The 13,631-nt window shown below is 43.4% G+C and overlaps 1 protein-coding gene and 1 non-coding gene across 5 annotated transcripts; both read right to left on the reverse strand.

Moving 5' to 3' along the window:
- Positions 1–1,550: 1,550 nt before the first annotated feature.
- LOC125367949 (zinc finger protein 790-like) lies at positions 1,551–13,165 on the reverse strand. 4 transcript variants are annotated; one of them, XM_048368712.1, is made up of 6 exons: positions 12,878–13,165; positions 9,876–9,943; positions 7,177–7,303; positions 6,816–6,911; positions 2,975–3,322; positions 1,551–2,664 (listed from the first exon to the last, which is right to left on the reverse strand). In XM_048368712.1, exons 2-6 carry the CDS (start codon positions 9,882–9,884, stop codon positions 1,736–1,738), a joined length of 1,509 nt encoding a protein of 502 aa, XP_048224669.1. In that variant the 5' UTR covers positions 9,885–9,943; positions 12,878–13,165; the 3' UTR covers positions 1,551–1,735. The 4 variants fall into 4 exon arrangements, with proteins under 4 accessions (XP_048224669.1, XP_048224668.1, XP_048224671.1 ...); XM_048368711.1 differs by having other exon boundaries at positions 12,731–13,165; XM_048368714.1 differs by having other exon boundaries at positions 2,975–3,307; positions 12,643–13,165.
- Positions 7,373–7,504, reverse strand: LOC125339145. Its single transcript, XR_007208434.1, has one exon. It is a non-coding gene; the product is annotated as a small nucleolar RNA SNORA5 (small nucleolar RNA).
- Positions 13,166–13,631: the final 466 nt, after the last annotated feature.

Consider the following 13,631-nt stretch of genomic DNA (forward strand, 5'->3'; position numbering starts at 1 on the left):
CTGAGCTTTTGTGCTCAAGGTTAGTACTCTTTATCTTTTGAGCTACAACTCCACTTCCAGCATTATTTAGTAGTTAATTACAGGTAAGAATCTTCTGACTTTCCTGCCCAGGTTGACTTGGAACCACAATGCTCAGATCTCAGCCTCCTGAGTAGCTGAGGATTACAGGTGTGAGCCACTGGTGCCCGGCTTATTGTATATTTTTTCATGTACCTTAATGAGTGAATTTATTGAGACAAACCTCTAGTTTTATTATAATTATATTAGCATAAACTAGAAAATTTTCAATAGGATACTTTTTTTCTATCAAAGTGGAGCCTGTATAATTACCTAGGGTAATGTGTGACTTTTGTTTTGTTTACCAGTCCTGGGGCTTGGACTCAGGGCCTGAGCACTGTCCCTGTCTTCTTTTTGCTCAAGGCTAGCACCCTACCACTTTAGCCACAGTGCCACTTCTGGCCTTTTCTATATACGTGGTGCTGAGGAATCGAACCTAGGGTTTGACGTATACGAGGCAAGCACTCTTCCCACTAGGCCATATTCCCAGCCCCACATACTTAGTTTTTAAATATCCTCTAAAATATATATACTACTTCTTATAATACATCCTGATATTCCATAACTGATGAACAGTCAAATAATTGTACCACCAATGAAGATTACATTATGAATTCTGATAATGGATGTATCATGCTCCTGTCAAAAGGCTAATATTACACTTCTTGGATTTCTCAGGGAAAATTTAACAAGGAAGGAACTAGGCTGGGCACCAGTGGCTTACACTTGTAGTTGAAGCTACTCAGGAAGCTGAGATCTGCGTATCACAGCCCAAAGTCATCAGGCAGGGAAGTCCACAAGACTTATCTCCAATTAACCACCAGAAAACCAGAAGAGGAGTGCGCTCGCCTGGAACCAAAAAGCACCCATGCCCTGAGTTCAAGTCCCATATCATGGGCTGGGGATATGGCCTAGTGGCAAGAGTGCTGGGAAAAAAAAAAAAGTCCCATAGCATCAAAACCTAAAACAAAAACAAAAAAAAACCACAAGGAATTAACATCAAACGATGAGTCATGAAAAAAGGCTTTCCAGGCTGGGAATATGGCCTAGTGGTAAAGTGCTCACCTCGTATACACGGAGCCCTGGGTTTGATTCCTCAGCACCACATATATAGAAAAAGCTGGAAGTGGCACAGTGGCTCAAGTGGCAGAGTGCTGGCCTTGAGCAAAAAGAAGCCAGGGACAGTGCTCAGGCCCTGAGTTCAAGCCCCAGGACTGGCAACAAAAACAGTAACAAAACAAAAAGAAAAGAAAAAGAAAAAAGGCTTTCCTATATTTGTAAGATTTCTTAACAGTGAAACCAACTGACACCTTAGGGAAATTTCATCTCAAAAATCCTTTTATTCAGAGGATTTCCAAAAGCATAAATATTTCGAAGGCTGGAAATATAACTCAGAGGTGGCACTGTTACTTAGCATATATGCAAAGCCTTTGGTTCCATCACTCCAAAAAACAAAACTGTATAACAAAGTATAATATCCAGGTTGTAAGCAGTTTTCCATAATGAAAGAAGCTCCCATAGCCTGTTTATTCGGCACTGTGATTGTTCCCTCAGTAAACTGTGAACATTGATAGGGGTCAGTATCAGTAGGAAGCCTTTTCTACGTCATGTAAGTTTGGGTCCCAGACAAAAGGTTTCTCACATTCATTACCAAGAGCTTGCCGCTGACACACATTCTCTAATGTCGAGGAAGTTGTGAACCCCAGAGAAAGGCTTTTCCCCAATCTTCACATTCATAGGGTCTCTTTCCAGTATGCATTTTCTCATGTTGATCTAGCTCGGACCTATGACCAAAGGTTTTCCCACATTCCTTTCCTGCACTCGTCTCACTCTTATGACTCTTCTGATGTCGATTAAAGTCTGAGCCATGAAGAAAGGTCTTGCCACACTCCTTACACTCATAGAGTTTCTTCTCATGAACTTTCTCATGTTGAGCCAGATATGAAGCCCAAATGAATGTCTTCCCACAGTGCTTACACTCGTAAGGTTTCCTTCCTGTATGACTTCGCTGATGGCGAGCAAGGTTCGAGCTCCAGATATAGGCTTTCCCACATTTCTCACACTCATAGGGCTTCCGACCAACATGGGCATTCTGATGGTCAGACACACTGTGGATGCAGGCTTTCCCACACTCTTTGCACTCATGCAACTTCTCACCATCGTGAATTTTCTGATGTTCACTTAGATGTGAACCACGTGTAAAAGCTTTCCCACACTCCTTACACTCAAAAGGTTTCTCGCCGGTGTGAATCCTCTGGTGGTTGGTAAGATGTGCTCGCTGAACAAAGGCCCTGCTACATTCAGTGCATTCATAGGGCTTCTCACCAGTGTGGATTCTCTGATGTTCTGTCAGGTAGGAGCCACGGGTAAATGCTTTCCCACACTCCTTACACTGGTAAGGTTTTTCACCAGTATGAATTCTCTGATGGCCAATAAGGTCAGCTTTCCGGCTATAGGCCTTCCCGCACTGTTTGCATTCATAGGGTTTTTCTCCTGTGTGAGATCGCTGATGTTGAGTAAGGTCAGAGTTGAGACTAAAGGCTTTCCCACATTCTTTACATTTATGATGTTTCTCCTTGCTGTGAATTCTTTTGGGACCGGAAACACCTGAAAAGATACTAAATGTTGCGTCACATTCTTTATTCACATATATGTATATACATACATAGATACGTGTGTGTGTGTGTGTGTGTGTGTGTGTGCGTGTGTGTACTGCCAGTCCTGGGGCTTGAACTCAGGGCCTGGGCACTGTCCCTGGGCTTCTTTTGCTCAAAGCTAGTGCCCTACCACTTGAGCCACAGTGCCATTTCCGGCTTTTTCTGCTGATGTGATACTGAGGAATTGAACCTGGGGCTTCATGCCACTAGGCAAGCACTCCACCACTAAGCCACATCCCCAGCCCCTCCTGTTTTCTTACCATTGTGAACTGTCTGATGTTGACTGTGGTCTGAGGAAGAAGTAAAGAGTCTGTCACATTTAAATTCATTCCGTCCCTTCCCTGTATTGAGTTGCTGGTGCTGGTTACAAGCTTTGTTCCGGTTTGAAGTTGACATCTTCTCAAAGGTGATTGTGGATGGCTTGAAATATTCCTGCTGATTTTCATGCTGTCTGTGAAGCTCACTTAATTCTGTACAATCACCTCTAAAACATAAATCTCTAAGGCCGTGGTTTCTACAAATTTCCAGGATTTCCCACTGGCACACTTCTGTTTCAGAAGTGCCATTTTTTTGTAATAACTTCTTAGTCTGCCCTATGGGATGAATGTCTGAAAAGCAAGAAAGTAAATACATACGATTCTACTGTCCACAAGAAATAAGATTTCCTACACTGCTCATCATAAGGTAGAGCACGTAAGTGAGTGGCTCAAAAATTCCCAAGTTCTAGGCTGGGAATGTGATTTAACGGTAGAGAGCTTGCCTAGCATGCACGAAGTCCTGGGTTCAATTCCTCAGTACCACATAAACAACAAGAAACTGGGAGTGGCTCTGTGGCTCAAGTGGTAGAGTGCTAGCCCTGAGGACAGAGAAGCTCAGGGACAGAGCCCAGACTCTGAGTTTAAGCCTCAGGGCTGCCCCCTCCCCCCCCCCAAAAAAAGTCCAGGTATGAACCTTTTCTTGTTTTGTTTTTTAGTGTCATTTCTGGGCTTGAATTCAGGGCTTGGGTACTATCACTGAGCATTTTTGCTCAAGGTTGGCTTCACATCATGATCCTCAGATCTTAGCAACTAGGGTTATAGGAATGAGCCACTGTCACCTGCCAGGTACCACCTTCACAAAATAACAGAGACTTTAGGTTGTGTGATGTAATAATCACCTACTAGCATGTAAGACTTTGGGATAAATATAGGACTGAAAATGGATGTGTTTCATTTAAGATATAGTAATGGATGACATTATAAAGACTAAGGATCAGAGAGCAGAAGTGGGATAATCTAATCATAATACAACTGTCCACTTCCTTCCACCACTAAGGAAAAAATTATACACACTGTTCTCACAAGTCTTTCTGGACAAACAGGATGAAGAATATTGAGACTAGCTTTGTCAAAGACAAGTATGAGAAATGTGATTATACCTATTCTTTAATTTGCCTTTTAAAATTTTTTCTTATTTATTTATTTGTTTTTGCCAGTCCTGGGGCTTGAACTCAGAGCCTGGCCACTGTCCCTGGCTTCTTTTTGCTCAAGGCTAGCACTCTACCACTTGAGCCACAGCGCCACTTCCAGCTTTTTCTATATATGTGGTGCTGAGGAATTGAACCCAGGGCTTCATGTATACGAGGCGAGCACTTTTACCACTAGGCTATATTCCCAGCCCCTTAATTTGCCTTTATACATGTAAATATCATTTCCTCTACCATGCACAGCTAAGCTTTTATCGCCAGATCTTAACCATAGTGTCTTTTGTGTGTGTTTTTATTTTTGTTTTTGGCCAGTCCTGGGGCTTGGACTCAGGGCTTGAGCACTGTCCCTGGCTTCTTTTTGCTCAAGGCTAGCACTCTGCCACTTGAGCCACAGCGCCACTTCTGGCCATTTTCTGTATATGTGGTGCTGGGGAATCGAACCCAGGGCCTCATGTATATGAGGCAGGCACTCTTGCCACTAGGCCATATCCCCAGACCCTGTGTTTTTTTTTTTTTTTGCCAGTCCTGGGACTTGAACTCAGGGCCTGGGCACTGTCCCTGAGCTTATTTTGCTCAAGGCTAGCATTCTACCACTTGAGCCATAGGGCCACTTCCAATCTTTTCTATGTGGTACTGAGGAAACAAACCTAGGGTTTCATGCATGCTAGGCAAGCACTCTACTACTAACCCACATTCCTAGCCCTGTGTATTCATTCTTGATAGTCTAATACTGCTCATTCATGATATAGAAGCTCATGTGTTTTCTCACTTTCAATCCTTTCCTAGATGTTCTTTTCTCTATTTTAGGCCAATGAAAGACTCTCAAAAAATAGCTACAAACTTATATATACCATAGCCAGGGTTGGTGGTGATGTCTGTAATCCAAACAATGGGGAAACTGAGGCAGGAACTGTTGTGCCAAGTCGCAAGACCACCACCAAGAAGACCACCGAGACTCAGACATTTCCGAAATGCAAAAGCAAGGCAAGGCTTTATTTAAGCGAGCTGCAACTCGGGCCTCGTCCTACCCACCGACACAGCGGAGGTTAGGAGGAAGCCCCGAGCTGTGATTACACAGGGCTTATAAAGGCAAAGAACAAGGTTACAACAACCAGCTGTTCAAGCAAGCAAGATTAGGACACAGGTACAAATCTGATTGGCTCAGGGTTCGATTCTAAAATGGGGTTCACGTGGTAAAATGGGGTTCACGTGGTAAAGTGGGGCCTGACTTCAAAGTCTGGCACTTCAGAACAAGTAGTCGGCTGGGGCAATATATTGGTAAGACCCTATCTCAAAAAGGAAATAAAAAAATGGAAGGCTGAGAATGTCGCTTAATGGTAGCGTGCTTGCCTAGCATGCATGAAGCCCTGGGTTCGATTCCTCAGCACCACATAAACAGAAAAAGCCAGAAGTGGTACTAGCCTTGAGCACAGAAAAACTCAGAGACAGAGCCCAGGCCCCGAGTTCAAGTCCCAGGACCAGCAAAAACAAAAACCAAACCAAAACAAAAGTATAATGAATATTACACAATTCCAAAAAGCCACATTGGAAACAGTAGTATATCAGTGTAATAGACAGAAAATGTAATATGTGAGAGTTACTGAAATACCCAGATTTTAGTACCAAAAAGCATACTGTATTTACAGTTCAGATAGTTCAGATAGGAAAATAGTGGAGATAAACAATGCCACTTACAGCCAGGTGCTGGTACCCACACCCCCCCCCCGGCCCCCAACCCCACTGTAATCCTAGCTACTCAGGAGGCTGAGATCTAAGGATTGTGGTTTAAAGCCAGCCTGGGCAGGAAAGTCCGTTAGATTCTTTATCTCCAATTAACCACCAGAAAACTGGAAGTAGCTCTAGCCTTGAGCAAAAAAAAAAAAAAGAAAGAAAAGCTCAAGATAGCACCCCAGTCAGTCCAGAGATTAATAAGCCCATGACCGGGCTGGGGATATAGCCTAGCGGCAAGAGTGCCTGCCTCGGATACACGAGGCCCTAGGTTCGATTCCCCAGCACCACATACACAGAAAACGGCCAGAAGTGGCGCTGTGGCTCAAGTGGCAGAGTGCTAGCCTTGAGCGGGAAGAAGCCAGGGACAGTGCTCAGGCCCTGAGTCCAAGGCCCAGGACTGGCAAAAAAAAAAAAAAAAAAAAAAGCCCATGACCAACGACCACAAAATAAGAAAGCTACTTATCTTTCTTTAATGTGAGGGACAATAAAGACACAAAAATAGAGTGGCATCTGGAGTGCAGAGAGACTTCTCTTGGAAAGCTTTAGAGGCATCGCAAGCAAAGCTTACCTGCTTTATCTAAATCCTTTGGCCAGTGAGAGGATATTCTAGACTGTTCTTTCAGAGATACTGCAGCCTCACTAAGTACTGGGCTTTCTTTTTGCCAGTCCTGAGGTTTGGACTCAGGGCCTGAGCACTGTCCCTGGCTTCTTTTTGCTTAAGGGTAGCACTCTATCTCTTGAGCCACAGCACCACTTCTGGCTTTTTTTATTTATGTGGTGCTCAGGAATCGAACCTAGGGCTTCATGCATGCAAGGCAAGCACTCTACCACTAAGCCACATTCCCAGCCCAGTACTAGACTTTTATGTGTAATGATGGCTACCCTAGCCTTCAGCCCTCACTCACCTGGGTAAAGTCTTCTTGTCTCATCACTCAAATCCACCCAGGGGTCTTGACCATTTTCTAATAAGGAGAACACGTGTGGTTGATAAATATAAAGTCCTGCCCAAAAGATTAAAAACAGGAAATAAGCGCATGGGTTTGCATCTGGTCCCTTGCTTAAGGAAGAGAGACAATGGCTGGAAGGCAAGAAAACAAGACAGAGGGTTTCTGCAGCATGGAAAAGACAGAGGTCCCCAGTGATGACTACATTGCTCACTTTACAAAACACACTTACTTCCCGGAAACCCCTACACACATATGAAAAACAATCCAGTAATCCACAATATAAAATGCAAGATTTTTCAGAGTTTAATTCTGTTCTTACCCACTGAGACAAGGTTGCTGTAGTTCTCAGACATCACATCTGTGTACAAGTTCCTCTGCTCTGGGTTTAGGCACTCCCACTCTTCCTGGGAGAAATCTATGGCCACATCTCTGAAAGACATAACTTGCTGAAAGAAAAAACACCAATGTTAATGACAAATTTTCAAGAAATTCTTCTATTTTTAAAATTTTCTTCACAATGTTTGCAGCCAAATTTATCCCCATGCCCCAAGGCAAGGGATGGGGCCCATGGGCGGCAAGCTTACTGTGGCAGTCATCCGGGCCAGGCCCCACCAAGGCAGGATGGGGTTGAATTTGACTTGACTGCATAAAGAAATTCTTTAGATGGGGATGTAGGAGGTGCTTAGATGGTAGAGCCAATGAGCGAAATCAACTGTCAGATAGTGAGATCCAGGATAGTCTTGGAAAAAAAAAAAAAGAAGAAATTCTTTAGACGGAAGGAAGAAATTGGAAAGGGCACAGACAGGAATGAGATATACAATGGTAGTCTATGGTGGGGGAGGAGGGAATGAGAGAAATGTGTGCGACTAGACATGATTGCCCATGGGCTCTTAAAAAATTTCACATTGCTCAGTCTTTTTTTTTTTTTTTTGGCCAGTCCTGGGCCTTGGACTCAGGGCCTGAGCACTGTCCCTGGCTTCTTCCCGCTCAAGGCTAGCACTCTGCCACTTGAGCCACAGCGCCGCTTCTGGCCGTTTTCTGTATATGTGGTGCTGGGGAATCGAACCTAGGGCCTTGTGTATCCGAGGCAGGCACTCTTGCCACTAGGCTATATCCCCAGCCCACATTGCTCAGTCTTATCAATAAGAAACACTGAGGAGACACTGGGATAGTGGCTCAGAAAGAATAATAAATGCTATTGGTGATTTCAGTAGACATCATGGAGTGGTCATACAAATCCGGAGAATCACTAGCTCTGATTTATTATAAGAAGGAAGGTCCTCATCTTCTCTGCTACTCAATTTTTTGCTGCTTTTGTGTTTTATTTAGATTTTCCACCAGTTCAAATCCAAAGGATCATGAGGGGTAATACTCTGAAAACCCATATTTAAATCAATTGAAAAATCTAGGCAAGATGGACACATTTCTTTTTTCTTTCTTGTAGATGGACACATTTATGAGTGCATTTAACTTACAAAATTGGGGCTGGGAATGTGGCTTTGTGATAGAGTGCTCCCCTAGCATGCATGAAGCCCTGGGTTCGATTCCTCAGTACCACATAAATAGCTAAAACCAGAAGTGGCACTATGGCTCAAGTAGATTACTAGCCATGAGAAAAGAAGCTCAGGGATAGTGTTTAGTCCCTGAGTTCAAGCCCCAGGACTTGCAAAAAGAAAAAGAAAGAAAGAAAAAAGAAAGCCTACCAAAATTGAACTAAGGTGTTAGACCATTTAAACTGATCAATAAAAAGCAATGAGATTGAAGCAGTATTAGTCTTCCAACAAAGAAAATCCTCTGAGATGGATTCACTGATGAATTCAACTAGACCTTTAAAAAAGAACTTACAGACTGGGAGTGTGGCTTAGTAGAGTACTTGCCTAGCATGCATAAAGCTCTGATTCGATTCCTCAGTACCACATAAACAGAAAAAGCAAGAAGTGGCATTGTGGCTCAAGTGGTAGTGTGCTAGCCTTGAGCAAAAGAAGCTCAGAGACAGTACCCAGGTCTTGAGTTCAAGCCCCAGGACCTGCAAAAACAACAACAATAACAACAACAAAAAAAACATTATAGCAATGCATTTCAAATTTTTCTATGAAATAGAAAGGGAAAGAATGCTGCTAAACTACCTGAAGCCAGTTTAACGCTCATTTCCAAAACCAGACAAGGAAACAAGAACAAAAAGTGACTTGCAGGCCAATCTTTTTGATGAACATGGATACATATATTCTTAATAAAAATACTTGTAAATTCAACAACACGTTAAAAAAGATCATGTGCTGTGATCAGGTTGGTTTCATTCTAAAAATGAAATTAGGGCTGGGAATATGGCCTAGTGGTAAAGTGCTCGCCTCCTATACATGAAGCCCTGGGTTTGACTCCTCAGCACCACATATATAGAAAAAGCCAGAAGTGGCACTGTGGATCAAGAGGTAGAGTGCTAGCCTTGAGCAAAAAGAAGCCAGGGACAGTGCTCACGCCCTGAGTTCAAGCCCCAGGACTGGCAAAGAACAAAACAAACAAACAAACAAATAAAAATGAAATTATTATGTCATGTTCAAGAAAACAGAACTGGAAACTGTCTTGTTGATCATGTTAAACCAAGCTCAAAAACCAAGTACATGTTCATGCAAAGTCATGGAACTTAGGGGTAAAGGAAAGAAGGATACTGAGGGGTAAAAAGATCAAAATGTGATATATATATATATATACACACACACATATATTTATATACACAGATATACATATATAAGCACACGTGTATATACATACATAAACACACGTGTATATACATATACAAATATATGACATATGATATATATCATATATGATATATATGAAATCAGAAACAAGCAAACACTGAAAAGTGGGGGACTAGGATGGGAGCAATGTGAATATGGAGGTTGATACGTTCAAAGTACACTGTGTGCATGTATTTAATTATCACAATGAAATTCTCACATTATTAAGATGGGCTAAGTCAAAAGTTAAATTAAAAATATTCATATGATTCCAACTCACACGGGCCATGATTTAAAATTCCAACAGTCAACAGGTCTTTCGGATTTCTCTCTTCGCAAAGCAGAGTCCTGAGAACACAGAGCAAAAGGGAAAGAATTATGGGAGGTCAAGTTTTCCTCAGAACTTTCACACAGACAAATGACAAGATCATTTTTTTCCCCTCTTGGAGGAAGGCCAATGGGGATCTGAGGAAATCCTGGTCCTATCCAGAAATCAAAGACATGAAACTAAAACTTAATAACATTTTAACCCAACTAATTGTGTCAAAGTCATGACAGATCAAGATACAAATCCATTCTGGTTGCCCCAAATGTCCCCTACAATTACACAGACCCTGAGTTGAAAATACCCAGGGTCACCTGAGAACAATGGAACTCTCTAAATAGGCTTACCCAATCATCTCGAGTACTTCCAAGAGAGTGCTTTTCTCTCCCACGTCCAACAAAAACTATGACACTTGCTATGTCATTTTCATCCAAAACATACTACAAAACTAAAGGTAATTATGAGGCAGGAATCACCCTGATTAGATACACATTCAGTGAGATGACAGACATGCACAGGACAGATAACCTTTACTGGGACACAAAGAAACTGTGCAGTGTTCGGCTGAGCTGACTGTCAGTTCCCATTAATCTCCCAGTTCTGGCAACAGTCCTAAAAAACTAGGTGCAACTAGGTGCAGCTTCATCTTAGAAGTAATAAGAAACCATTTTACATTTTTTTTTTTTTTTTTTTGGCCAGTCCTGGGCCTTGGACTCAGGGCCTGAGCACTGTCCCTGGCTTCTTCCCGCTCAAGGCTAGCACTCTGCCACTTGAGCCACAGCGCCGCTTCTGGCCGTTTTCTGTGTATGTGGTGCTGGGGAATCGAACCTAGGGCCTCGTGTATCCGAGGCAGGCACTCTTGCCACTAGGCTATATCCCCAGCCCCCCCATTTTACATTTTTAAAACAATCTAGAGATACAAGCTTGCTGTATCTTTGTCTCTGCTTTCTTACATTACCATTGCAGCCTCTTCAGTGTGTAAAGATTTGTAGAAAGTGAGAAAATGGTTCTGACCAACATTCAGTCCTACTCTAGGATGACAACAACAAAATACTGGTTCAGGAAACTGGAGGCATGGTTCAAATAGTAGAGCACCAGCCTTGAACAAAAAGGCCAATGAGAACATGAAGCCCTGAGTTCAAGCCCCAGTTTTTACACTCAACACATATACACACATTCACAAACACAACTGTGGAGACACACACGACAAACAAAACAAGAACAAATAGGACTTGATTTTGAACATGAAAAGCAGTATAATCTACAATTCACAGTAAGCACATGCAGTAGGAATATCTATGCACCAACTAGCAAAACTGCAACACTTAAAGCTGGGGTGCAACTGAGTGGTAAACATTTGTCTAGCATTCACAAGGTGTGAGTTCATTTCACCATACCACCACACATACACACACACACACATACACACAGCTGCAGCCTTCACTAAGCAGATATTACAATTAACAGAGAAGTTCTCTAAACATAGAAGATTTCAATACATCTCCCTCAATCCAACACAAATCAAGTACAAAACAAGTAACTAACCATACTAGATCACTAGAGGAAAAAAAAATTAAATGCTAAAGTTAAGAAGTAACACAATGCAGCAAAATTATATTCCCTATCTTATACCTGAAGTCTGCAGACCAATTAGGGTGGCATTCCCCTTAATGTCACAAAGCTCCTGACTTCACAGTACAGAAGCTAAAACACTATTCCTTATCCATCCAGGTGGTCTAGACTAATCTCAGCCCATAATAGTGAACAGAGTATGCATACAATCTTTCTTTTTTTTGCCAGCCCTGGGCTTTGGACTCAGGGCCTGAGCACTGTCCCTGGCTTCTTTTTGCTCAAGGCTAGCACTCTGCTACTTGAGCCACAGTGCCACTTCTGGCCGTTTTCTATATATGTGGTGCTGGGGAATCGAACTCAGGGCTTCATGTATATAAGGCAAGCACTCTTGCCACTAAGCTATATTCCCAGCTGTTCACACAATCTTAACCTTGTTGAATTCATGCTCTATATCCTTGAGTTAGGCAGGCCCAGAGAAGTGACCATCTTTCCTTCTTCAAATATATCGGGCTGAGACTACTCCAAAATTAACACCTTAAATGTGAGCGTGCTCAGAAATGTGCCTCACTCAAAAACACTTTCCAACTTGCATATGTTTATGCTTCCCAAATAAAATATTCACACTTTCTTCCACCACAGAGAATATTACTTTGGAAACAATCCCAATGATCTCCTAGTTTGCTGCAAGTAATAAATCGGCCTCCAATCTCTTATTCTCCTGATTGTGCTGTGGTGGGCTTTTTTGTTTTGTTTTGTTTGCCTTTGCAGTCAAAACTTTGCTAGTTAAAACTCGCCTTAGGCTACATTCTCACTCCCTGATATCACCAACCACAATGATTTCTTTTTGGTCCCCACAGCTGCTTGTCACCACCACGTTTACACAACGGGTCACTCATACAGTAACAGTCATACGCAAGCACAGAGAGCCACAATTAAATTATCCACTACACCCACCCGCAATTTCTCTCACCATCGCATAGGTGAACAGGCACACACCCGAATGGCCCAGGCCATCGTCACCTGCAACCCCCTACATGAGTTTCAGAGTTGGACCTCCTGTTCCCTCACCGACACGCTCTCCACTGCCCGCCTACCACTCCGTCTCTCCTCTTTTCCCCCAAGTCCTTCAGATTCCCGTCCTCAGACTCACCCCAGTCCCGTCCTGAGACCCCCTAAAGGAAGGCAAACCTCCACAGACTTCAAGTGATCTCTCTCCAAGGTGCGGAAAGAAGTCTTACAGAGGATAGGAAATTGCCTCAGGTACGGTGCACTCTGGGAAATGTAGTCCGGCGCCCGGACACGCATTAAGTCAAGAACCTGACGGACTCACGCGCAGGCCCCGGGTTTAGACTACGTCACTTCACTCGGCAAGGAAAACAACATACTGCTCGAATCCGTGGATGAGGGCCTCAAAGATTCCCACATCGTGTTTACAGTGCTTCAGCTGAGGCCTCCATGACTTTTTCCCTCCCTGCTAACCGGTGGCAACGCCGGGAAACCAGGTCTCTCCGCACCAGTCTTTGGACCGGAAGGCGTCAGACAGGAAGTGGTCTTGGACTGAAGGCTTCTGGGATATGTAGTCCCGAAACTGGGAGCCATAGAAGCGCGTTTCCGAAGGGTGGTGCAGTTTTCAGCAGGAGTTTGCAGTGAGGACCACTGACAATTAACACGTGGCTGTCAATTTAGCCACCGGCACCCAGCCAAAAATTACATATATTTTACTGAAACTCCATCTCCAAACAAAAATCAGGCTTGAAGCCTGGCGTTGGTGGCTCACACCTGTAATCCTAGCTACTCAGGAAGCTACAATCTGAGGATCCTGATTTACAGCCAGCCTGGACAGGAAAGTCCCTGAGACTTATCTCCAATTAATCACAGAAAAAGCCAGAAGTGGCACCCTGGCTCCGGTGGTACCTAGTGCTAGCCTTGAGCAAAAGGAGCCCTGGGATAGCACGTAGGCCCTGAGTTCAAACCTCAGGACCAGAGGGAGACGTGTGTGTGTGTGTGTGTGTGTGTGTGTGTGTGTGTGTGTGTAATCAGGCTGAGGCATGACTTAAGTGATTAGAGCACCAGCTCTAACAAGCAAGCTCAAGCCCCGTGTACACACAATGTATGAGGGAATGCTTGGTGTGGTTTGCC

Source organism: Perognathus longimembris, chromosome 20 (genome assembly GCF_023159225.1).
Source record: "Perognathus longimembris pacificus isolate PPM17 chromosome 20, ASM2315922v1, whole genome shotgun sequence".
In the NCBI taxonomy this organism is placed as follows: Eukaryota; Metazoa; Chordata; class Mammalia; order Rodentia; family Heteromyidae; genus Perognathus; species Perognathus longimembris.